Below are 27,210 nucleotides of genomic sequence, written 5' to 3'. Positions count from 1 at the left end.
GATTGCTGAGTTACTTGTGAGGCATAATGTAAATATAACTTATATTACTGTACGCAGTTATTTGCTTCACATTTCATTAGTACAGGAAGAAATGTTGCCTTAATGTAGTGCTCTAAAGTATACATGGTTCAAAAAGCAGTTACACTTAGGCGATACTGATTACTATCTTTTTTTTATCAGAATTTCAAAGAATACAGACACCATACACATTGCACAGATTCTACTGCTGCAGAATGTGTGCAGGATGTCGCAGCACTGATCCTGTTATCTTTCATCCTTGCAATTGCACTGAAAGAAACTCACTGACCCCAGCATGCCAAAAACTCGAAGTGGTGGCTCCAACTCTGACTGACCTGTCTTCTCATTAACTTAGCTAATTACTCTGCATAGAGCATTGACCTTTCATTCCCATACAGTAAGGTGATCATGAAGTGGCACAATAGATTCATAGCCCATCCTAACACAGCCACACACTGCGACTTTTTCACACCCTTCTTACCAATGCAAACAAAAAAAAAAATCAACATGCACATTTCAGAGACATGAAAGTTCCTCCTTTAGACTATGTTTTTTAAATGAACCGACAAGACAGCATACCTTTACTGAAAATATCTCCCAAAGCTGACCAGCCGTCTTTTATTAACACAATCACTTGTGCCTGTAAATCAGACGGCTTTCTTTATTTTTGTGACTTGGACATGCAGTACTATGACATGTTAGGAACTGAGGTTGCCAAGGCACAGAGGGATTAATGTCACACAGAAGGCCAGGTGTACAGATCCATCTTCTCCGGAGAGGAGTACTCCCCGACAGGTGGATGAATGTGCACTGAATAAGTCAATTATTTTGCATAATTGATTCCATGAATGATGTATAATGAAGTCAATATGGTGTAAGCAGTAAGCTGTAGTGTATGATTGGTTGTCTAAACACAATGGTGCCTTTTCCAGAGACAGTGAAGGTAAATGAAAATGGCAGCATTTGGGAAGTGAAGGCATTTAGAGAAGATAAACCAGGAAATAACTAAATAGCTTCTCGCTTTGCCAGCAGCACAGACTAATAGATCAAACTTTTCTGTTTGTTAATATGACTTGAACATTATAAGCATTATATGTACTTTAAAAACAAAAGTATGTTTGTTCCAAGCAGTAAGAAAAATCTGGCACCACTAATGAGATTTTTCCTGACATTCGGATACATTTTGAAAACATTTGCAAGGTAAGGTTAGAAAATATGGCCATACCAAGATATGGCATGCTATCAGACCCCCAATAAAAAAAACTGAATGCAACAGTTAATGATGTGCACACTTATGCAGCCTTATGCAGCTTTTTGTTTTTATTATTTTCTCCCAAATAGATCATTTCAGTGAACTCAGACACAACAGATGCTTTAATTAAGATATAAAAAGTTGCACTTCTCCATCATAGCTTACACTTTTATTGTGGTTAGAGGCCAGTCAATATGCTCCTGTCACACTATTTATGAATTTGTGTACAGTAGAGGATTCCTGTGAGTATTGCGTTTCATTTGAGCCTTTATTGATGGCTGTATGTCGAAGCATAGATGAGTTACAGCCGTTTGAAGTATGTATGTCAGATGTCTTCACTGTGATCTATGTGGAGGTTTCAAATGGATCAATATGGATAATGACTGGACATAAACAAACAGAAACCTGTCTAGAAGTGTCTTTTTAATCAAATCTGAAATATAAGTAGATGAGACTTCCTTCTACAGTGTTATTTTATTTTTTTCAGTGCATACCTTCAACAGTCCAAATGTAGTAACGTAAAAATAAACAAGAAAAATCCAGGCGAGACAAAAAAGCTTTAATTTGTTGCAAACATTTTTATAGCTACAAACTAACCTGAAGAACATTTCCAGGATTAGAAGACTAATGTTTCAGCAAGATCTAGAGAAACTCATCCATGTTTTTGTCTTCAGTCACATTGATTACTGCAACAGTCTCCTCACAGCTCTGCCTAAAAACGTCCTCCAGCTGCAGCTGATCCAGAACGCTGCTGCTGCTGCTGCTGCTGTTCTGACTAAAACCAGGAATACTGAGCACATCACATCAGTCCCTACACTGGCTTCCTCTATCCCAGAGAACAGACTTTAAAATACTGTTGTTAGTTTATAAATGACTGAACGGCTCAGCACCACAGTACATTAAAGATCTGCTGTTGTCATAGCAACCTTCCAGATCTTTCAGGTCTTCTGGTTCTGGTTCTGCATCCCCAGAACCAGAACCAAACATGGAGAAGCGGCATTCAGCTTCTACGCACCACAAATCTGGAACAAACTTCCTGAAAACTGTAAAACTGCTGAAACACTGAGTTCCTTCATATCTAGATGAGAACCCAGCTGATTAGACTTGCTTTGAAACATAATAAATGAAACATTAACCAAGATATTGATGTGTAATGATGGTACTTGGAAAAACGCGATGAGAAAAATTAAATGTTTCAGTTGTTGATTTTTGAGTTATGATGCAAAACACTTTGAACTGCCTTGTTCCCGAAATGTGCTATTAAAATAATATTTGATTGATTGAACTGCATGCTAATTACAGATACATCTTCGACTGCAAATATGAAACATTTAGATCCTTTTTCTCCAGAGGGCTCAATCTTTCTTTCAGGCATTTTTTTGTGATTCTGCTGCCGCCGTTTATCAGGTCATGGACTGTACTCTTTTACATCCTTTATGTACATGTCTACCTTACTTTATAGGTCCAGAAAACAGAATACATCTACTGTTAACTCACAAAGCCACAAAACCAATTAATCGTGTCAACTTCAAGTCAGATATTCAGGACAATTCAAATATTACCAGACAGAGGAGCCAACTCTCAGAGAGACGAGCATTATTCAGCAGGCTTCATATATTATACATCCCTGTATGTGTTATATCTTCGGTTGCCTTCTAACCTAGTTTACTCTGTCTGTGGTGTGCGTAACTGCTTGTATATGCATTACTGGATGCAAAAAGGAAGCAGTGCATCTGTTACCGCTATCCAGAAAACCCACATTAAAAGCAGCTGTCAGTATATTATCTACATACATGAGTATCTATACACATGTCTCCATTTTGTTGTGGCATAGTTATTGTCTGACTGTATGTTTAACCCTTGACACATCGAGCTTGTTATTGCTGTGGTTGACCACACCTAAAGCTTTTACGGACCAACTGATTCACATTGTTTGGGTGTATATTTCCCCCTCGGAATATAGAATTTCACATGCATATTCTGACTGAAAACAGATTTTTTGTTTTGGGAATTCAGCTACTGAAGAGATTACCAGATTATACTTGCTGGGCACTTTATTGATGTTAAACACAAAAAATGAATTAGCCAGCAGCTCACTGATGGTGTGGTTTGCTGCAGTGGTTTTCAAAACGGGAGAATTAGGACGGCTTCAGAAAGCTGGATCAAAGTTAAGAAGAAAAAGAAAATAAAAAATTCCATAAATTTTTTTGTTTTTTTTGTATATGTTTTTATCATTATATCAAATGTCAAATGTTTTTTATGAAATACAAGTTAAAATAGCTTATTGTAATGTCATTTGCCATGCTCATCTTTCTGATTGGTTGCAAGTCAAATTTATCAATCTGCTTTGTTCTTCAGGCTAGTGCAGCAAACTGGAAATGGAAAAGTTTGTTTCTGACAATAAAAAATTAAAAAAGGAACCATTCAGCAGCCCTGAAGGACACTGATGTAAAAAAAATACTAAAACTTTTGGTGAAGATGACGGCGTACTAGGGCCACACTAAAAAATAACTTGGAAAAAAAAAAAAACAAGAATGAAGTCATAATATTACGACTTTATTCTGTTATTATGACTTTACTATGACATTTTTCTCATATTATTTTGACTTTATTCTCGTAATTTTATTTTTTAATTTTTTTATTAGTATGGCCCTAATATTCCATCATAGTTGGAACTGTGAGAAAGAGAAAATTTTATGTGTGATAATATACAATATTAAATTATTTTTAATAATCAGAAGAAGGGATTGTGGTGAACATGTATTGTCAGGTAATATATTACAACATGAACATCAGATTAATAGTCATTACATTACCTGATAAATTGTTCCACCCCAGAACTTGTGACCATCTAAAACCCGAAGGTTTGAGGCAGCATTTATGCTAAATGAACATAATAATATTGATCGTGATTAAAAGTGAGAAAAACATTTGAAAAGTTCCTTTACGTATTTTGAAGCATCATTGTCTATGTCTATGTCTATTGTCTATTTTCAAAGGGGGCCCCAGCCAGAAACTAGTGCTGTTTGGGGGGCCGTAGCATGGAAAGTTTGGGGACCCCAGGTCTATGTGTCTGTGAGACCTCCTCTGTGTCTGCTCTGCTTCATAACTGACTGTTAGATGATCAAGGAAGTGCCTGTAAAACACATGGCGCCCACTGAGAGCACTGCAGCCGTGCCCTGTTTTTGAAAAACACCCGTCGGTACTCTGCAGGAGCGGGTTCAGTTCAGAACATCTTTTGTTTCTTTTGTCAGTCCTGGATAGTTCAGACTCTTCAGCCACTCCAGTGGTTTTTATCTGATAAAACATTTATGTAGATGCACTGAAACTCCACATTTAAGACAAGGATTCTGCTATCAAGGTCAAATCCACTCATTTACACACATGTGAGAAAGTCTCTCTTTTAGCACAGCAGGAGCATTCAGTGTTCTGCTTCTCAATGTCTTTCACCTACTTTCTCTGTGGTTCTTTCTCACACACGCACACACACACGCACGCACACATATATACACGCGTGTCTAGCTTTTTTTTCCGAGCAGCCAACTAGTTGGGTGCCCTTTGCCGACTGCAGCACAGCATGAGCGGAGCCCTGCTGACTCGGCCTCTGTTGATCAATCAACACCTACTAATGGGGAAGGAGATGAAAGAGGGAGAGAAGGAGATGTGGATGGAGGGAAAATGGAGAAAATATATAGAGACAGGGGATGGATGGAGGGGGGGGCTTATATGGGATGTAGGGGCCAGTAATAAGATCGCTGTATCAGGGCTGTTTAACCCAAATGCAGGAAATGACACAATCTCAATTCACGGCCTGCATATTGAACTCATTACTGTGGATCACCAGCAGGAAAAATGGGTCTTCAAAAGCGCATATATTTTTCATGTGGTGTTAACATGAGATTGTATTAGGACAGCTCTCGGATGTTTGTGTGAATGAGGGGTGGCCCAGCACTCATTCCTCCATTTTTTAGCTTTTGTTTGCCCAGGCTTCCTGTGGCTCTTTTGAAGTATTTCCATGGGCATTGTTGCGTTCAGCTCTCATTTTAAGTCTGTTTTGTAGGTTCATGCTAACATTTTGTTCTTTTTTGTGTTTGCAAAGCCCAAATACAATTCACATTGTATTTGAATGTGAATTTGTGCTATATTCAATTTAGTGGATATTTAAAAAATCCACTAAATTGAATGGAGGGCAATAGATGGATAGATAGATAGATAGATGGATGGATGGATGGATGGATGGATGGATGGATGGATGGATGGATGGATGGATGGATGGATGGATGGATGGATGGATGGATGGATGGATGGATAGATGGATAGATGGATAGATGGATAGATAGATAGAGCTTGTGCCATATAGAAAGCATTCGATGCGGCTTGCTTTCAAAATGGCGGCTGTGTTTTAATAATTCAAGCTCACCGCAGGAGGCCTCTCTTTGATGTTTCACTTTGAAGAACTAGTTCATCCCCTTCCTTCACTCTGTTCGCCGTCTCATGGGTCCGTCACCTGTCACAAAGTCGGCCTGTGAAGCTCATTCCTCCTTATCTTTACTCACGCTCTTTCTCCTCTTTCATCAAAAATGTTCCGTCCTTCCATATCTGTTATTTCCGCTTTGCATGGAGTAAATATCTCAGAGCTCTCGGCTACGTGTTTTCTTTCTCTCTTTCTGCGTCTGTCTCCCACAAATTTACATCCCAGCGTATCAGATTTGAAGGCCTGTGCTTTTAGCCTTTAACTGTTGCAAAGATTATAACAGCATTATTTATTTATGACCAGTATATTTTCTTAGAAACCACTGCTGTTATTTGCTCATTTCAAAGCTAAGGTACAGACTGATACCATAAAAGGAATAGTAAAGAAGGATGTGTCTTAACTGGTTTTTAATCTTTTCATTTATTTTATGCTGAATTTTCCAGTAATGATCAGCGGAACGGTTTCAAGGGGCAGTCATAAGTTTAGACGCAGGCGTCTTTGGCACTAATCTGTATTCATCTTTGGCTTTTTTAATGATGAGCAGCCACTTTACCACACTGGAAAGATTATACAACATCTGACTCCAATATGTCCAAATACCAGCCTTAGAACGTTGCAGAAAAACGACACACTTTTTTAGTCGACAACAAATGCCAGGCAAAGTTCTGTCACTACATAAATATTCCGCTTGGCAGAAACGGTAGAAGTCAGTTATTTACTTTTTTCCAGACTTGGTCATTACATTCCCAGTGTTGTTGAGAATTCCAGTAGCTTAATATGAACTTGTTTTTTCCATCCAAAAGCTGGTTTCTGGGTGCTTGTGTGATTATTGCCTTGGTGGAACACCAAGCACCCAGATTTGACCTGCAGCTGTTGATTTGAGAAAAAGTTGAACAACTTGGAAGTAGTCCTCCTAATCTATCCACTGTATGCAATGCGCCAGTATAAAACCAAACCCTCAGCATGATGGCAACACCACCGTGGTTCATAGTTTGACACCATGATCTTGCGTCTAATTCTTTGCCTAATGTGACCGTAAACATTTTCTCCCAAAGGCTTCTGGGTTGTGAATGTGGGCATCTACATGTTTTAGTTCAGTTTTTGGGTGTCTATTTTAGATTAGAAATGTATTGTTGAATTCTGGAGTTTATGACAGCCTTATAACAACTTGTGGTTCCAGGTTTGTTCCTAAACAGGCTGGCCAATTTCCCTCCACCGTTTGGGTGAGATGAGAAAACTTTGACACAGTTCAAAGAAGACGATGATCTCAAAATCACATCAAAGCTGGTTTTAAAATTGATCAACCATCTTAATATTAGGTTTTTGGAATTAGTTTTAGATGGATGGACTTATTAAACAACAATTCATGAAGCAGCTCTGCCAGTTCTGATCATTTCCTACAGCTTGTCGTGATTCTACGATTGTGGAAATTCAACAGATCCCTGCATTTTTAAATGCGTTTTGCAACAGCGCATTATTTGTGAGTTTACTGCAGATTTTCTGCAAAGATGGTCAAAAACATTGGGTTTTTGAAGGTGGCAGTATTTCTTACTTCTCTGCTGTTTCAGATTTATTTAATGTTTGTGATTGATATCAACAAAAAATGAACTAAGTACTTTTAAGAACAAGCCTGTTTGCGTGTCCAACCTGTCTCCTTCTGCATGTAGCTTTTGCAAGGGATTTAATTAGATAAATGAATTCATTAGATTAAAAAATCACAAAATTCCTTGCAAATATTTCTGAAGCATCACCACAAAGTCGGCGATTTTGATTGCAAAAAGTCACAAAAACAATTGTGAAATCTTGTAGGGACTGTCTAATAGAAACATCGGTCTAATATATCGCCATAATTAATTCCATGAGTACATAAAGCATGTGATTTGTCTGCAATTTGTACATTTAAACATTTGCACCCAGTTCATGTTTATAAAATCCATTTCAGTTTTACATTTTATAATTTCACCCTGGAAGAAAAACAGCTGAAATACTTGATTAAAAGCTCAGAGCCAACATGGAATCCATTCTCAGGGCGACTGTATGTAAACTCCTGACAGGCGCTGTATATGTGCGTACCAGAACAAACTAATGCGGTTTTTGTGAAAAGGCCTTGAGTGTCAACTTGTTCGTTGACACCAAAGTTGCCGTTGGCAGAATGAGCAGAGTGTGTGTGTGAAGTAGGAGCTCAGAAAGGACAGAAAGATCATCAAGTAACATTTAATTACTGACAGCCTCCGCGTCAATTTATTTCTGTATTTATTCACTGCAAAATATCATTAAACTCGAATGGAGCAAATCTTGGCAAGCATGCAGTAAGCATAAGATTGAAGACCTACAGATGGAGGCTTTCTTCATAAAGGGGCAAAGGGCCAGGTGGCTCGACATCTGCACATGCTTCATCTGTCCAAGTTCCTCTGTTGTTTTAAGAAGGCACTGCAAAATATTCAGATATAATTATACGGCTAAATGCACCAAGTTTCTTGATACCAGTGGAAAGACGGAGCCTAATGTCAATCAGCTTTTATTTTACATCTGCAGCTCTTCTTGTTCTCATCAAATCTTAAAATGATCTCTATTTTTTATCTTTTCTAGGTATACTGTATAAGGGCAATGGCGAGAATGTCTTTATCTCCCAGCAGCCCGCTGTCATCAGCAGCATTATGGGTAAGTGTAGATTATTTTAACATCTTAACATTGTGAAAAAGTATCATCCTCCTTTAAGGTTTCTTATGTTTTTTTTCTTTACAATTTAATGTTTCACATCAGCAGGTAAATCTTAATATGGCCAAGATAACCGAAGTGAACACAAAAAGCAGTTTTCAAACGAGGCTTTCGTTTAAGTGAAAGCTGAATATTTGTGAAATCCTGAGTTAACTGTGATAAACTACATTTTTTGAAAACTCAGAGGTCATTTCACTGTTTGACCTCTGAGATAATTAAAGAAAACTTGTCTGGCAGCAGGGAATAGATTACAATAATCCCTCAAAAAGTAATAAATCATGCCGTGAAAACAAAACACAAAGGAAGATTCACTTCTAATCACAACGCACTATAACTGCGACCTGCTGCGCCATGATCCTCTTGCCACTTCCTGTCGTCTTGTCTTTTCCACCAGCAGTAGCATCCGGTTGTTGACTTTGACTTATGAGATGCGATGAAAGTTCTTCCATTGCAGTTTTGCTAAATTTTGATACAGCCAAAAAAAATCACCTCTTCCAAGTGTAAAAACTTTCTATCAAAAAAGCGAGAATTTTCTCTAAATTGGGGTGTTTCTATTAAGCAAATTTATTTTCATAATTACAATATCAGGGCTTTTATCTTACATTAAAAAGTTTGATGCTCTGGAATATTTAAATTAGAGATGCAAACAATTAATCTACTCACGGTTAATTGTTGCTTAATGGTTTATTATGTTAAAATTAGTTCCAATCGGTTGAACTAATATCGTTCTTTTAGTGTAGTAGTTTGGCCTCCATCCAGAAGAGGCCGCCGCAGGTCATTTTTGCATGGAGCCAGTTGATACAGGAATCAACATGGTGGCCCTAGGTGGAAAAGAGAAATGGTGCAAACAAAGTCTGGTGTGGGATGTAAATTGCATTTTATTCGGTTCTGTTTTCAAGTGTAATCATTCGACAAGCTCCTTACGTTTCAGCTCAGCAGCGCTCATTTAGCCGAAGTGCTGCACGACAAAGCAACGTTACCATACTATGGAAAGACGGCCGGCCATCGTGACATAAGAAAATAGCCGCTTATCATTTAATTGTTAGTTGATAAGATAAATCAAGGATTAATTAAACTCAAATAAACAAAAAAAGCACACAAAAAAATTAACAGAACCGTATTTGTTGATGACTTGAATGATTTGTCTGGTAAAACTAAATATCTCACTGACTAAAACTGACTGTGAATCTCAGGAAATGGTCGGCGACGCAGCATCTCCTGCCCCAGCTGTAACGGCCAGGCGGAGGGCAACAAGCTGCTGGCGCCTCTGGCCCTCGCTTGCGGAGCGGATGGCAGCATTTTTGTCGGGGACTTCAACTACATCAGGAGGATCTTCCCCTCTGGGAACGTTAGCAGCGTCATGGAGCTCAGGTAACAACGGAGGGAGGATCTCTGGTTCTTCCCAACTCCTTAAAACAGGGCAAACTCCACCTCAGCATCCTACAAAGAAAGCTCCAACTGCAGTAGTTTAAAGTCAAACGCTTCCAAATCCACAGCTTCATCCATGTTTGTACGGTTCAGATGATCCATGCTCACGCTTTGTGTTGTTTGTTTCTTAGATCTCAGACCCTAACATTCATCTGAAATCTTTCTTCTAATGATTTCTGTGAAGCATGATTTCAGTCTGTTGTGTCGTCTGTTTCTCACTGATTTCTCTTGTAAGTCAATCAATCAAGCTGTCGACTAACTCATGTCTCTTCTGTGTTTCCTTGCCCTTGCTTGCACTGTGTTAAAGAAACAAAGATTTCAGGCATAGGTAAGAGGGGATAAATCTTTTCACCCATTTTTTTTTTTTTTTTTTTTTTACTGTGCTGTCAGCTCATTTTAAATATCAGATTCTTCTCTGTCCATTTTTTGGCTTACATTTGTCTGCAATGGCCACATTTTACTCAGCAGAATAAAACAAACATGTAATTGACTTTGTCAGGACTATGAGAAGGAGCCTTGAAATAAGATGCTGTCATCTTGCTTTTTTCCTGATTCCTTTCTCCTTCGCTGTCACTCCCTTTCTTCCTCTTGTCTTGACCTGTTTTCACACAAAATCAAGCCCCATCGACTGCTTGTCAGCTCAGATGAACAGCAAAGCATCGCTTTAGTTTCAGCTCTTAGCAAGGAGATCCCGCAAGGAGAGAAGTTGGTGGTTTGGCAAAAGGCTTTGTTTGTAACTGGTCTCCTTGTTTCTCCTCTGTGCTTTGTCCTCTTTAATCAAATAAGTCTTAGGAGCATTCACATTATGTAGATGGCCTGTAGTAGATGGTGCACAAGTAAAAGAATAAAAATGCAAGAGAATAAAAAAGTAAAAGACGATACTCTTTTATATGGAAGAGGATTAGGAAGGATAATTCTGACTTTTTCTCAGAATTCTGAATTTTATTTCAGAATTCTGACTTTTTTTCGGAATCCTAAGATGAAAGTCAGAATTCTGGGACTAAAGTGATAATTATTAGAACTGAACTGAATCTCAGAATTCTGACTTTTATCTCGGGATTCTGAATTTTTTTTTCAGAATTCTGACTTTTGGTCTCAGAAGATTAAATTCAGAATTCTGAGATAAACTTCAGAATTCGGAATTTAATCTCAGAATTCTGATTTTTTTTTTTTTTTTTTTTCAGAATTCTGACTTTTGGTCTCAGAATATTGAATAATACTGAATATTTTTTCAGGATTGTGACTTTTTTTCCCTCACTGTTCTGACTTAAATCTTCTGATACCAATAGTCAGGAATCTGAAATTAAAGTCATAATTCTTTTTTTCAGTGGACTTGATCCTTAACCCACACATTTAAGTCAATGAGACTTAAATGACTAAGAATGGAAAATGATTATCGGTTTATAAAATATTTAATGTTGGGACACTTGTATGTGCTTTAAAATACTTCTATCTCTGTGTATTTTTAAGGCATCATAATTTGTGGCATATTTAAAGTAAATGTAGACAGAATCTAAACAGAGAGATCTCGTTGCTTCGGTCATTCGCCGCAATGCTTTAAAAAAGTAAAACCAGATGAAAGGGTTGAGCTGTAAGGTGCACAGCTGGAGTCTGTATGATTTAAAGAATAAAATCTGGTTGGGTACAAACCGTTACATCGCTGCCACACTATCACACATCCACCTTGAGTTTCAATGGCTGACAGTGAAAATCCCCATGAAGACACAGCTGTATAGTGAATAATGTTCCAGAAGCGCCTTTCACAGAAACTGATAATGGAGCAAACGCCGTTTGATCACCTGCTACATCAGGCTGCTGCTGCTTTTTTCTTTTTTTCTTTTGAAACATGTCAAAAATTTTAACACCATGAACATCACAACCCGTACAATCGGTATGTCATGTAATCAGAGATTAAAGCAAGCTGATATGTGATGTGTAAAACTCTTTTTTTATTAGTTTAATTTATAATTGCTGTATTTATTTATGTTTCTAATTGGGTAATGTTTAATTTTCCAAGGCAAAATTGGAGGAACTATTCAGGTTTTGCATGTAGAATTTTATCCTAACAGGTTATATGAAAATTACAACATGGCCATATGTGAAATTAGGCCCAAGGACAAAATGTACATGTTGGAGTTTCTGACCTGCAGTATTTATTTAGTTATTCTGAAACCTCCAGTTGGTTGTAGGCAGACGGAAACTTGTACTGAGCCAGGTTCTGGTTCTGCTGAGCCAGGTTCTGGTTCTGCTGGAGAATTCTTCCTGTTAAAGGGAAGCTTTTCCTCTCCACTGTCGCTACATGCATGGCCGGTTTGAGAGATTGCTGTAAAGTCAATGACACAATATGAGTGAGTGTCTAGTGTTGCTACGTTCTTGTCCAAATGGAGCGAACGCTGCAAGGCAACGACTTGATGAAATCTGCTGGGTTTCATTAGATAGAAACTGTCTAATCTGAATAAAGAATAAAGAATATTGCTGTAAGAATAACTGAAATGTATGTGATTAAAATGTAATGACTCCTTTTGGACATTTGTTGTAAATTGGGACAATGTACATAAACTGAATTGAATAGGCAATCTAGATGGGATGGATTTGATGAGAAACTTTTTATTTCAGTAACTGGAAACTCTGGACTTTGAAAAAGAAAAGACATTTATGCCAATGGTTGTCAGTCCTGTCTTTTGCTGTATGGTGAGAATCCACTGCTGAAGATGATGTTTACGTCGTCTTCACCAAAATATACGTTTGGCTTTTGTTGTTCCTCTAAAAGTCGGTGGATTCAGTTTCACGTCCCGTCTGTGTCGTGTTTCAGGTCAAGTTTTGCTTTGGAATAGATATGTGGCAACTTTCAGCCTTTGTTCTGTTATTCTGTTGTTTTACTTCCTGCCGTCTTGGATACTCTGTCTTCTTGTGCTTTATCCTTCTTGTTTTCCTTTACTCATTTTTCCAAGCCCCATTCTTTCAGTGTCTCCTAACATGACTCATTTGCTCTGCACCCTTTGCCCCTTTTCACACTCCATCTGTGCCTTCTTCCTTTCTTTTCCTTTCTTATTTTTGTGTCTTTGACTTTCCTTTGCTTCAGTCCTTGCCTCCATTTCCCCTTCAGTGTTTTACTGAGCCCTGACATGTTTGGGTAATAGAGTGCTTTCCACATGTCAGCATCCTCTTTCAGCTCCAAATAGATCCAGGTTGTGAGAAATCTTTTAAAGAGAAATTTCATTCTTTATCCTGAGAAACATGCTGTTCTGTTGACATGTTGGAATATGAAGTGGAAGAGGCGCGTCGAAGGTGAAGTAATCAAATATAAAACTTGGAGCTGAAGTTGTCAACATGTCATTGCTTTCCATTCACAGATGTGACTTGTAGATAGATAAAAATATATCCTCTGCCTTCTTTTGAACTCTGATACGTATCTAAACACACTTTTTTTTATGTTTAATTGAGTCTTCTTGCCCAGTGCTGGTAGCTTGGTTTCTATCTCAGTTTTTTTCTTTTTTTTAAGTACCGTATTTTCCGTACTATAAGGCGCACCTAAAAACCTTCAATTTCCTCAAAAGCCGACAGTACGCTTTATAATCCTGTGCGCCTTATATATTGGGCCACAACAGGTCTAGCAACTACGGCAAGCAGCCGCCGACTTAATTTTCTCCCATAGAAGAAGAAGTGCGCGGTGCATGCTGGGATAGTTGTCATTGTCAGAACGCTGGTTTGTTAATAAAGTTAGACTGACCTATCTACCTACCAACCTGATAATCAGGTCGTCTGCAGGTCATTTGGCACCACGTTCTCCACCAACATGCCGTGCGCGAACGGAGAAGGGTGACCATCGTCCGGCCACGCCCCGGCCCAGCCACAGAAGGCTCTCCTCACCGACCCGAGTCGGACTGTTTTGTTGACATTCTTTATGTCAACAAAGTGGCTTTAGATGTTCATCCGGGGTGCTTCGACTAGGGTTACCAAGGGACCAGCCCCTATACATTTAAAGCCGGGGGAGAGAGAGTCTGCGGTGGCAGCGTGTCGGTTGGTCTGTGTTACCCAGAAAGCATTTGGGCACAATATCACAACACCGTGAGTGAAACAATGACTGGGGCAGCCCACTATATAAAGCATTCGGGGACCACTTCTTTACAAATGTAGATGTGTAATAATAGAGGACGGAACAAATCGGCAACCCAAACTGAAGCGTCTATTCTATGCACCTTATATATGAACAAAGTTTTAAAATAGGCCATTCATTGAAGGTGCGCCTTTTAGTGCGGAAAACACGGTAATAGATTGTGTTGTTTTCAGCTTTAAATTGTTTCCTAATGGGAAGATTCGGTCCACATAAAGCCTCGTGTTGTTCCTCAGTTGTTTTAAACCTGCCTGTTTATTTTTAGCTGTCCTAATTAACACCCTGTCATCATCTGCTGATTGTTACTGACCACTGGGATTCAAGGCCAGAGGCCAAAACACACACACAGCCTTTACATGACAGTGCAGCAGGCCTCCTCAAACTGTGTTACAGAAAAGTGATAGCGCTCATTAAATCAAAGACAAAGCTATTTTTAACCATAGCACTCTGTCTTTTAAAAGTGTTGGGGAATTTAAAGAGCTGGCAGAAATGCATACCTCCGTCATCTCTGCCAGACCTTCTCCACCAGTGTTTAGCTCATGATCCTGCCACTTTATAAAAATTAAATTGGAGACAAAGCTGTTTTATTTAGCAGCTTAACATTGGTGCTTTGTAAAACAAGCCTCAAAAACATTGGATGACATTCTTGTAATCACTGGCGCTTCATTTTTAGATCAAGTGAAGGAAAAACTGATGCAATCGCTCCACACCACATTGTATGTAAACATCACAACTAGAGCTTTGCCGCATCTGGCTTTCATTTTTTATTTTTTTTGTTTAAATTCTTTCAGGGATGAACTCTAATTAAATTCAACTGTTGAATCACTCCATTTTTGTCAAGCTAATTTTCGACAAATGGGATCTCCAGGCACTCTGCAGAAAAATATAATCAGATCAATATTCAGTTACAACCATTGTGATCCAGTCCTAGTGATAAATTAATGAAGTTAATGTTAGAATAGAATCCCAGTTGTTTAAAAGCGTGTGGCAACAGTAGAGCAGAGAAACTCCAGTTTAACGAGAAGAGATCTCCAGAAGAACCCGATGAGCCCGGGCTTTTTCCACATTACACTTACACTTTAGATGAGATGCTTGGACCTCTCACAATAACTAATTTTGCTGGACAATAAATTGTGCCAGAAGTTATTGCAATGACCGATAATATTGTTGTTTTGAAACCATTTTCAACGGTTTCTGGCGATGGCGTAATAATGCAAGAACTCACTCTCAAAGATCAATAAGCTTTAAATTCTAATGAACATTTAACTGAAAGACTTTTTAAATATCCAAAATAAATAAACTAAACAACAGACACAACAAATAAAATTAATTGGGACGTCTCTGTAAACAAACAAGGGCTAGTTGAGACCAAAGCGCCAGAGTGAACCTTCAGTCATCCAGTTTCTGGTACAAAGAGGGAGAAACAAGAAAATAATACAATTGGAAATTACTATATAATTGATTTATTGTGACAGGCCTAGAGATGCTGGCTATCTCATTCAGTTAATCTGTGTGTCCTATAGAACGGTTTTAACCTCTTTGCCTTCTCCACCAAAGCTAACTTCATCCCTACACTGTAGAGATTTACTCGTTTTCTTCAGGCTGTCATTTTTGCATGTTTCACTGGGATGGCACCAGACAAATGGTCCAGCATCTTATTCTTAGCCAATAGAGATTTGGATTTCCTCACTGGGCCCCACTTTCAGCCAATCATCCACAATCCATTACAGTTTCCCTTTAGCCCACTGGAACCTTGACAAACACTCCTGTTTCTGCCCATTTGTGATTTTCTTTTGCTGTGCATTTCCCATTTTCCAGACGTATTGCTCGGAGTTTTCTGGCTTGATGTTTCCACGTCCGCTTTGGTCTGCCTAGATGTTGTTTTACAATAGTCCATTTTGCTTGGAATTGCTTCAGATTTTATATTGTTGGAGCGGTCAGCTCTGTTGTTGTGGCCATCAGCCAGATTCAACAGCTTGTTAAGATCTCCAGCTCTCATTTAGCTGCAGTCTCAGCCGCGGTAGATCTGTGGAGGTGTGTGTTTTCTAAAAGCAAAGTGATTCCATCGTTATTACTTCTAACCAGAAACAAGCACCAAGTAATGTGTTATCATCTCTTGTATTTTTGAAAAGTATACAGCGAAACAAAATTGTGTTTCATGTGGCCGGGGGACACCAATAAAGTAGATTCTTGAAAGCAGCAGGATGTGTTGCGTAAAAAGTCACTTATAATATTCATCTGGACTCCATGTGGGGTCAGTGATTGACCCTGAGCCTTTCACTGCATGGCATCTCGTTCTGCCCTGCTTCCTGTCAAGCTACTGATTAGTGGTGGTAATTTATCATTTATCGTCATTCTTATCGTGATAAGAATGTTCAATTTATCATTAATTGATAAATTTCTACTAATGATGTTTAAAACTCCCTGAACTCATCTGTGTTGTTGAGATGATTAATTTTACAATTTTCTCCATGTTTTTTATTTTTATTTTTATTTAGAGCATCAATTGATTTGAAAATATGATTAAATGTAGTTACTGTGTGCAGTTTAGTGAAACAAATCACACTTCTTCATGCGATTGGTGTCCTAAAGCAGCTTTTTACGCATTATTTCAAGATCAGTCGTTGTGTTTGTGGGACTATGACTGCTGTGGCATTCAGTCACCTAAAGTTGGTTTGAGATAACTTTTATTTTTGATGTATTTATTTCAAACAGGTTTATAAAAACAAGAAAGCAAGGAGTCAGTAGGACAGAGGAAACGTAACCAAGAACAAAATAATTTGTTTACCGCCACTTTTCTGTAGGAAGAAGTGAACACTTTTAATTTATTCAATTCAGTTTAATGAAATGTATCACTTACTGAATCAGTAATCATCAAAATTTTGTAATTAAAACCATGTAATAATATCCATGTTCCTATTTAATGTACTGGGCTAAAGAGTCAACAAATAAATTATATAGACAAAATGGTTAGAAAACTAACTCATATCAAGACAAAATCATCTACGAATTATAATAATAATAATAATTCTAATTATAATAATTAATAATTGTAAATAACAGACATACAGCATTAGAATAATTACCAACTTTTCATCATCATCACAATAATATCTCAGAATATTGACAAAACATTTCACCCTTACTACGGCTAAAAAAAGGCCATTAGCACAACAAACTCTTAAAAATAAAGAAGTTTGATATGTTTGTTCCTCATTCTGTGCTTGTTTGTCTGTCACTGTCCTCCACAGCAACAACCCTGCTCACCGCTACTTCATGGCCACTGACCCAGTAACCGGACAGCTGTATGTGTCCGACACCAACTCCAGGAGAATTTACCGTCCCAAGATGCTTAGCGGCGCCCGGGACCTCAACAGTAAGCACAAGCCACAGGAAAAGCCCTGTGTTGGGAGAAATGAAAGCATCCTTCTCCATTATTGTCTGATATTCCGTGTTTGGAAAAACCCTGCAGCAAATTCAGTGTGTGTATGTGTGTGTGTGTTCAGGTAATGGAGAAGTCGTGGCTGGCACAGGTGAGCAGTGTCCTCCTTTCGATGAGGCCCGATGTGGTGATGGGAGAAAAGCTACAGAGGCACAGCTACTGGGACCAAAAGGTACACACACACAAACACAAGCATACACACACCTGTAACCTGTTGCATATATTTCTAAATCTAGTTTGCAGCACACATGAAAAGGCGTTTGTTTAGATTCATGTTTAAGTCACACCCTGAACTCAGACCTGATGGTTTCTCTTTCCTCTGTGTGTAGGATTGGTCTTCACACTGATTTGATTTGTGTAGTGTTGCACTAATTGAGCTGGATGTACTTAATGACTCTTTGTCCACCATTAAACTATTTGCATTGTATTTGAATGATAAGGGACGCCAGATGCCTAAAGTAAAATGGTGTGCTTACGTTGCCTTCAGTGCAGTTAATCTGAGCTGCTGTTAATTTGTGGACGTCAACAAAAAAACTTTTCACGGCTCACATGAACACGTTTGCCAGTGTTACAGAACAAGTACAACTATGACTCAAATGCTCCAGTAATGATTACAATACTTAGTTTCATTGTACTCTGTTCAGATGCTTCGCTCACCTCAGGATTATTGATGCTTGATACTAAAATGACCAGTTTATCCTCTATGGGGAAACCACACAAACATAAAATTTCATCCCTGGACCATCAGCTTATCTTTCTCTGTTTTATGTGTCGTCGACTTTGTTGAGCTTTATGCTCCCTCATCAAAGACATACCTGGAGTGTTGCTTTGAGTCTTTCATGCATGTTTGAGGAAACCTTGAATAACCCATGGCAACCGTTCAGCGTTGCCTAAATGTAAAGTGCCACTTATTTACTCATTTTCCTTGGAGCTTCAATCTCTAGCCGAGTTTCTGTCTCATAGAGCACCCCTTCCCTGCCACTCCCCACTCTGCTCCCCCAGACTAGCGGCAGCAGTAGTTACCAAACACCATATGGAACTGTGCATCTGCTGAGCGCATATGATCTACCTCCAAGTCCAACCGTCCTAAGAATGATTGTAAGCGGCATAATGGGGGAATTGCTGTTATGATGATTCCTTGAATGCAGAGTGTCGGAAAGAGCAGGAGCTTCAGAGGCCCAATCTCAAGGCATCAAATTGTGAAGTCAAATTTCTTTTAGGTTTGATATATATACAGCATTTTTATAACAATTGAATGTTACAAGATTAGTTGACTGTGGTATTAAATGGCACTTTGTGCCTATAATAACACAAAATACCACACTGAGCTACAGCATCCAACAGCTACTCTGTAAAGTCACAGGTAGATCCTGAACCTATAGGTTCTATATAGACTCTACTCTACCTGCCTGCAGCCCAATAACAGTTACAAAAGAAGGCCTTAAAAACTATAAAATATCTCCTCCCATGCCACAAATTCACCCATTTGGACTTTGCACAAAAGCGTCAAATAAGGAAGACTGAAAGATTACCTTTTATTTCCCCTCTGATGATAAACATTGTGCAGCTCATCCTGGAATCCCCCAGGAACAATGAACATTCAGGTTGCGTAGGGGCGTCAAACTGCTGCTGGCTATATGGAGTGTGTCTCCCTCCGGACTGAGGACTCTCATCTGATGGCTGAAAACAAGATATTTCACAACTACTGTCTTACAAAAACACTATCAAAGCAAACAACGCCCACTGCATGTTCCCCTGATCTCCTATTGAATAGCAATGAACATATTCAGGGATGAACGGCAATAACAGACATCAATTTCACACCATGGAAAAAAATATAGAAGCATGAAATGCGAATGATTTCCATCTACCTAAAATTTTAATCAAGATTGTATCTCCTGCTGCTTGGCAACGTTCCATCATGCTGTAGAGACAAACAATAAGAGTGTGAGGTGCAGGAAGTGGGGAAGTCTCGAATGGCCGTGGAAAGTTAAGGTTTAAACTGACACATTTCATTAGCTTTACCTGTGTTCTTGTTAGATTACTGTTGTCCTTTGAAGGCAGCAGTAAGCAGCTGAAACTGAACCCTGGTGACACAAGCTGGATGTGCAGACAGATTTCACAGCTAAGCTCCTTCCTGATCGGTGCTGCAGTTTTGCATGTGGTGGCAGTTTTTCACTCTGGAGCCACATCTGTCCTGGGAGAATTATGAATGCTTTTCGTGCTTGAGGGGAACAGAATATCAAGTGGGTCAGTATATCATTTACAGGACTAGGCTCTGACGCTCTGTGTGGATCTGTCCAGACAGACAAGGTGGTAATTTAAAAATATCAGCGCTGTGATTCTTTCACCAAACTCAGCAGTTCATACAGGGATGCCTTCAACATCCGAGGACACTTATGGAGCTTATTGAGCTCTGTCACTGTGAAAGGATGAATATTTTAGAATGTCAGTATGACATGTTTACGACACCATGTCCAACATCAAGTGCAGGTTTTTCAGAATTTACATTTCACAAATCTGTGTAATTTAAATAGTGCAGTAGGTTTGCACTACACATAGTGCAGTGGATGTTGTATAAAAATGTTCTTATCTGGGAAAAAGCAGCCTTCCTACATGATTCACGTGGAATTTGATCACGTTTTGTTCATCTCAAAGGTTCATTTTATATCTCCACACTGAAAAAACACAAAATCTGGCCACGTATTTTTTGTCTAGTTTCTAAAGCAAATATCTTGGTACACTCAAAATAAGATAAAAATAACTTCAGCAAGAAATAGGAGTATGTTTTAAGTTAATAATTCCTTAATATTGATTTTTAAAAGTATTTATATCCACTGGCAGATAATTTCACTCATGGGAAAAATTTCTTGTTATAAATGAAATAATCTTCTGGTGCATCTAGTATTTTTTCATCAACTTAAGAAGCTACAGACTTAAAACAATCTCCTGTTTCTTGTTGAGAAGTTACTTGTAAGTTGGTTTTGTCTTTTTTTGAGTGGACTAAGACATTTGCAATAGAAACTAAACAGAAAATAAGATGATGTGTTTTTGCAGGCAGTGTAGCAGAGAAGAACTATTTTTGTTTTCTTGCGTTGTACTTAATTTGTATTTGTACTTTCATTTTTTAAATGTATTTAGTAGCTTTTACTTTTTTCCTCTTTATTTGTAAATCTCCTAAAATAAAAACCATTTACATTTTCCACCCCATCTTTGCTGTCATTGGTCAGTGTCTGTACTACCAATTTTAAGTAAAATCTTAATAATTTATTGTTTAAAAGGTTGATAAATTATTACGTGTGATATCCAAACTTTCTCCTGTGGTCCTGTGAATCTGTCTCTGCTCTCCAGGGATTGCAGCCGATAAGAACGGACTCATCTACTTTGTGGACGGAACGATGATCAGGAAAGTGGATCGTAACGGAATCATTTCCACAGTGCTGGGCAGCAATGACCTCACCTCTGCACGACCTTTGACCTGCGATACCAGCATGCACATAAGACAGGTTAACATACAGAGCATTTCTAACACAGCCACAGTGCAACTGTAGCACACTGCTGTTTTTAAAGTGAAGGCTTGGAGCCAGTGTAAACCCCTGTTGGTTGTGATTGGTGGGTCTGAATGCAGCGAAGCAGAGAAAACACAAGATAAGCTTGAATGTATTAATGAGAGAAGAAGTTTTGTTGGGTGAAATCATTTCTGTTCTGTTTTTCTTTCTACTCCTCGTCCCCAGCGAAACTCTTTGTTGTCTGAATGTATTTACTTACAGACTAAAGCTGAACATAGTTGGGAGTGTGAGAGTCAGAAATAGTACACTATTATTACACCTTATTTTCAGATTGACAGTGTGTGATATTGCATATAACAGATAGGAGACAAGTAAAGAAACAGCTCCACTCTCGCACACATTAAGCTGCTGCTTCTCGTATTTGGCTGTTTGCTTTTCTTTTTATTTGTGTGACAGAATTCAGGTCTATATCGCAGAGGGAGAGCATAGGAGTTAGAGCTGCAGCTGGAATGAAGGTTTCACATATTTAATGTGCAGGTCATGGTTGATGATCCAAGGAAAACGAAGCTGCCACTCTTCTGTTCAGGTTCGATTGGAATGGCCCACAGATCTCGCCATCAACCCCATGGATAACTCCATCTACGTCCTGGACAACAACGTTGTTCTTCAGATCACTGAAAACAGACAGGTACGTTTCACATCTGCACTTCAAAAATGTTGATACGATTCTGCTTCTTCACGTTTTTTCACGTTACTACTTCAAACTTCACTGGATTTTAGTGGGATTTTATGTGAAGTGTGAAGTAATTTTGCATTCAGCACCGTAGGCAGGAAGATTTGGAGATGTTTAAAACAAAGTTGAGTTAGAAAACAATATCCTGTGTGCGCGTGTGTGTGCGTGTGTTCAGGTCCGTATAGTGGCTGGCCGTCCCATGCACTGCCAGGTGCCTGGTATAGAATACACCATGGGGAAGAGAGCGGTGCAGACCATGCTGGAGGGAGCGACCGCCATCGCTCTGTCCTACAGCGGCATCCTCTACATCGCAGAGACAGATGAGAAGAAGATGCACCGCATTCGACAAGTAACCCGACGCATTTTTACGGCACATTCACTCGCTCACATTTAGTGATGTTTCCAGGTTACGTCAGGAATATGTATTGCAGCATATACTGTTGAATGTTGCTGTTTATTTGTTTCAAAAGGGACAATGCACATCACATAATATGCCAGAGTTAGCCATAAAGGCTAGTTTTCATCTGTAGTCCCTCAGAGCACAATCAGTATAAATACAATAAATCACAGTGCAACTCAGACAAGGTGGCAAGATCCTTCCATCATCAAAATAAATAAAAAACATTTATTTATCTGAAGAAACAGATCAGGTTACACATTTAAAAGGAATAAAAAGCCATACAGCACAAAAATTTACCTCAATAGATGAATGAAAAAACTGAACATAAGAACCACATGAACTGTGCCTCCATATTTGATTATCTTAAGAAACATGATTTTAAGTTAGAAAATGTGTTGTGACTGATACGTTCTTACGCTCTCTGGTAGATTGTTAGAATAAACATGTAACTGATTTACTCTCAAATTGCCACTTTTCTAAAATACTGGCCGAAATAATTCAGTGACCAAGAGCCCTGAATCAATATTATTTCTTATTATTTATCAGTTTCTCTGCTAATATCCAATACTTGCAACTGATACCTCTAGTTTGTTCCTTCGTTTTCTGTCAAAATGCCAGGCTGCTGTTTTATTTCATATTTCTCATAGCTATACATCCTCTGCTGTACTCCTAGGTGTCCACCGATGGAGAAATTACCCATCTGGCTGGTGCACTATCTGACTGTGACTGCAAGGTACTGCAGAGTTACAGCAACGTTTTGCTCCTTCACATCCATCAAGATATTTATATATGTTACATGGAATGATGGTTTCTTCCTGTTTGTTTTTGCAGAACGACGCCAACTGTGACTGCTATCAGACAGGAGACGGCTACGCTAAAGACGCCAGGCTTAGCGGTCCTTCGTCTCTGGTGGTGTCGCCGGATGGGACTCTGTACGTGGCTGATCTGGGAAACATTCGGATCCGGGCAATAAGACGCAACCAGCCACGCACCGGTACGAACATTTATAGATGGAGCTATTTTTAGGCCTCCACACATAAATGCTGCATTTCTGCTGAGGGATCTGTGAAAGATCCCACTGAACTCTGAAATATTCAGGACTGGCTGCAAAACCAGCAGGGGGCGCCTGTGAGCTGATAAAATCACACTTTTCATCCGGTTAACACACATATTCATGCTTCTCGGTCTATTTTTAGGGAGATTCCTCCAAGGAAAATCATCTAGCGTGTTTTCTGATTGTCACAGTAAGGATGAAATAGTTTATATTTAATTACCCCTTAATTCAGAAAGAAAAATGTCTAAACCCCAAAAAGTAGAGGTCACAGTGCCACCTAAAGGATTTCAGACACAGTCATCTTTTGGAGTTGAAACATTAAATGCAGCTGGTTTTCTGCTATGAATTAATAACATTTAGTAAACAAGAATTGTTTTCAAGTGTTTTAAAAAATCTCCCACTCAAGTATTTAGCCCAGAGCAACAATCATGTAGGTTTTATTATTAGTGTTTTTATCTTCTTCTACAAGGATTTCACCTGTACTAATCACTCCTGTGCTTCCATCTACTTCTATCTTTATTGCATTTCGTGTATTCACATATTTCTAATTATATTAAAAGGAATCACAGGTGGTTTTAATTAAAACTGTTCAGTTTAACACAGTTCAACTCTTTGCTATTCCATGCATGTCAATGAAGGTTTTGGTGCCAACAGATCAGATTGAATCTTCTGCTGGATTCAATCTCCTTACTTGAACAAACATGGAGTGGCAGTGAAAAGTGGAGAGAGGAGGATTCTGTTTTCTTTTTTTCTTTTTCTCTTTTTACTTTTTTTTTCTTTTCTATTTTTTATGTATTTTTTTGCTGGAAGTTCTTTGCAGCAAAGCCAGATTAGGCCCTGGAGGTTGGGGGAAATAAACACAGGAGCTCCTTGTCAAAATGCCAGCTGAAAAAAATAAAAAAGTTAGAGGGAACATAACAAAGCATTTAATATAGAGGCCAAAATGGTTCCTACTGCTTCTCATTTAAAGTAGTAACATTAGTAAGTTGCAGTCCATGCATTATTTTCCATCTTAGCATCACTCCCAACAATAGATATCAATTCTCACTGGAAATCCGGTCAGAACTCATGAATGTCCAATCAGACTGACCAGTACAAAGCATCTCCAAACGTGGTCAGTAATCACAGTGTTTGTCAAATGGCTGCTGTAATCGCTGTACATTAGCTTAATAAGGCAAAGTCAAGAGCTGGAGAATAAAAATGAGTCTCTCTCCAATCAGAGTCTCTTCATCTGTCTAACCCATCTGCAGGCTCTTTGGCTTCAGGTCCCAGCTCCTATGAAGTGGCTTCTCCAGCCTCACAAGAACTTTATGTGTTTGATTCGAATGGGACTCACCAGTTCACCATGTCTCTGATCACTGGAGACTTCAAATACAATTTCAGCTACAGGTTGGTTTGACATTTTTTACTGTTTTTTCCCCTCTTTTTTTTTAAACCATAAAACTGTAACAGTGCATTTTTTTGAAGCGTAGTTCAGTTCGTTCTCATTTTCTGCTTTCCTGTCCTCTCAGCAACGAGGAGGATGTTACCGCAGTGACAGACAGCAGCGGGAACACGCTCCGTGTCCGTAGAGACACCAACAGGATGCCTGTACGTGTGGTGGCTCCTGATAATCAGGTGAGATGTTCACATTTTTGCACATTTGCATTCTATGAGGATGGCCATGAGTCACAGATTGTTCAGGATTCCTGGCAACCATCTGACTTTCTGGTTGTATTTTATTTTATCTTTTAATGTACAGGTCATCTGGCTGACAATCGGGACCAATGGAGGACTAAAGTCTCTCACTGCTCAGGGCCAGGAGCTGGTTTTGTTTACTTACCATGGCAACAGTGGCTTGCTGGCTACCAAGAGCATCCAAATTGGCTGGACTACATTCTATGAGTAAGCCACCTACTGACTGTCACATTTAAATGCATGAATGTAATCTGTAAAGCTATGTGGGGATGGAAGTAAGGCTCCAGAATAATTGCATTGTTGATGCCTCGGTCATTAGGGAAGAGGATATGTCCACTTCACTTGACGCAGGTGGTCCTCTGTTGTAATCAAGTCATGTTTGTTTATATAGTGCATTTCAGCAACAAGGCTTGACATCATAAAAACACAAAAAAGTCATAAACTAAATCCTGTCCTCTGAGCTACAGGGAGCCAGTGAAGGACTTTAGAACTGGGTGATGTTCTCCATCTTCCTGGTTTTACTGAAAAAGTAAGCAGCAGCGTTCTGGATTATGTCCGAACATTATGTGTTGTCATTCACCATCAGTCCACATCTTCTGGTTTCGGCAGGGACAAACAATCTTACTTTATTTAAGTGCTCTTTTACACAATCTAGGACTTCATCAAACAGATTTTCCCTCATTCAAATATAAATAAATCTTCTCTAAACATATAAAAGTGCTTCAGGTTTTTGTTAGATTGGTGCTTGGCTGCATGAACAAATGCATTGCTCTTCATCATTGCTTTTGTTTGTGATTTGGTCTTTTCTCCATTCTTGCCTCAGGCCACAGTTAAGAGCTGTGCTGTGGTTTGATCTGGTTTGAGGTGGCGGATGGAAGTGTTCCCACTAAGACACGTAACACACACCTGTGTGTTTGCTACAGTGCCCTTCCAGCTCCTCTGGGTCAAATGAATAAATCATCTTTCATTGTATAGCCTCCCACTGAAAAGTCTAGCCTTTATTTAGTGTGCATTCAGTCATGCACAGTGTTAACAAAGTCACCATTGGCGCATTTTCTTCTGTTTTCTTCTGCTTTTACCGATGCAGGTTAGCTTCTTTGAAACACTCAGTCTCAGTTTCAAGAGGGACGTGTTCACACAAATAAGACCGAAACTGATGAGATAAACCAAATGAGACGATGAATAGCATCAAAAGCACTTAAAGTCTTCAGAAACTGGTGGAAATCAGTCTTGCTGTAGGGGGATCCAGGATGAGGGGGCAGCGGTAACATATGAGAAGTTTTTCATTCAGCTTTAATCGGGCAGATGGAAGATTGAGGGCAAAAGAAAGTCTAGAGCGCAGACTGTGACTGCACTGTTGACGGGATATGAAAGTTGGCAAGACTGATAATAACAGTGTAAGTATTGATTAATTCATTCACTTGGCTGAAATGAACGTGTTTGCCAATAGGACAGCACTCAGTTCGCCAAATGGCCAAGGAGGAAAGTTGATTTTATGTCAGTTTTAGAATCATTTCTGGTGTTGATGTGAAGATGTGTTTAGATCATTATCCTTTTGTAAAAAACAATAATGACAAGCCTTCAGTTAACGGCCAGAGGACACCAGATTTTATTCTAAGGTCTCCTGGTACTTGAAAGAGTTTGTGATGCTTTCGAATCTGTCTGAACGGCCCAATTCCGATCTTTTCACCCAAAAAAATATCCGGATTGCTCCACTTCCATATGTGATACTGAATCTGATACGTGTCCAGTCTGAACAGCCATGTTGGATTTTATCCAGATTTTATGTCTTTGTTGTGTGACTTGCCATAATTGTTCACCAGGAGACGCCAGACACGGTAAATCTGGATGTCAACAATGGCTGAAAATTATAATTATGAAAACTCTGATAATGTTTTGTGTCTATGCGTCCAAACAGACATCTCTACAGACGTCACAGTCAATGCTCCACAAAAGGTTATTGCTATTATCTTGAGACGATAATATCGGCTTCTCTTGCTCAACGATTTGAAAACAATCCATAGACGGCATCCATTATTACTTCGTTAAACGAGGAGCTTCTGTGTGACGCCTCCCTTCTTCTTCTTCATGCAGGTCCTTCGTGAAGTTTGACTCTGATCATATTTAATTAGTAGTATGAATGAGCAAAACAAAAAAGTGGATTTCAGCAAAAATGTGGAGCTGAGCATCAAGAGTTGCTGTGTGAACGTCGCCTTTGCTTTTCCACTCATTTATTCTGTTTAAGACCAAATACTTCCTGGATTGTTTGCTGCAAAGAATATTAATCTTAGTTTCATTTAAGGAACTCAAATAGATGAGCAAACACTGGACTTTTATGTTTGTTTGTGAGTGAGTGAGTGAGTGAGTGAGTGAGTGAGTGAGTGAGTGAGT

General features: G+C 39.0%; 1 protein-coding gene across 14 annotated transcripts in view; it reads left to right on the top strand.

Annotated features, from left to right (window-relative positions):
* tenm3 (teneurin transmembrane protein 3) overlaps positions 1-27,210 on the top strand; it is a 549,164-nt gene that overhangs the window by 498,824 nt on the left and 23,130 nt on the right. For 11 of the 14 annotated variants that reach the window (XM_008419232.2, XM_017305071.1, XM_008419253.2 and 8 more), the window contains 13 exons: positions 8,334-8,405; positions 9,656-9,833; positions 10,198-10,218; positions 17,256-17,380; positions 17,511-17,618; positions 20,798-20,952; positions 21,542-21,643; positions 21,864-22,037; positions 22,762-22,821; positions 22,920-23,082; positions 24,393-24,531; positions 24,654-24,759; positions 24,884-25,026. In XM_008419232.2, coding sequence (XP_008417454.1) covers positions 8,334-8,405; positions 9,656-9,833; positions 10,198-10,218; positions 17,256-17,380; positions 17,511-17,618; positions 20,798-20,952; positions 21,542-21,643; positions 21,864-22,037; positions 22,762-22,821; positions 22,920-23,082; positions 24,393-24,531; positions 24,654-24,759; positions 24,884-25,026 — 1,546 coding nt within the window. The remainder of the gene's footprint in view (positions 1-8,333; positions 8,406-9,655; positions 9,834-10,197; positions 10,219-17,255; positions 17,381-17,510; positions 17,619-20,797; positions 20,953-21,541; positions 21,644-21,863; positions 22,038-22,761; positions 22,822-22,919; positions 23,083-24,392; positions 24,532-24,653; positions 24,760-24,883; positions 25,027-27,210) is intronic. The other 3 variants (XM_017305073.1, XM_017305070.1, XM_017305079.1) reach the window with 1 other exon arrangement.

This window comes from Poecilia reticulata, linkage group LG1 (assembly GCF_000633615.1).
Source record: "Poecilia reticulata strain Guanapo linkage group LG1, Guppy_female_1.0+MT, whole genome shotgun sequence".
Taxonomy (NCBI): Eukaryota; Metazoa; Chordata; class Actinopteri; order Cyprinodontiformes; family Poeciliidae; genus Poecilia; species Poecilia reticulata.
The sequence above is the reverse complement of the archived record's forward strand: the minus strand, read 5'-3'. Positions and strand labels throughout refer to the sequence as shown.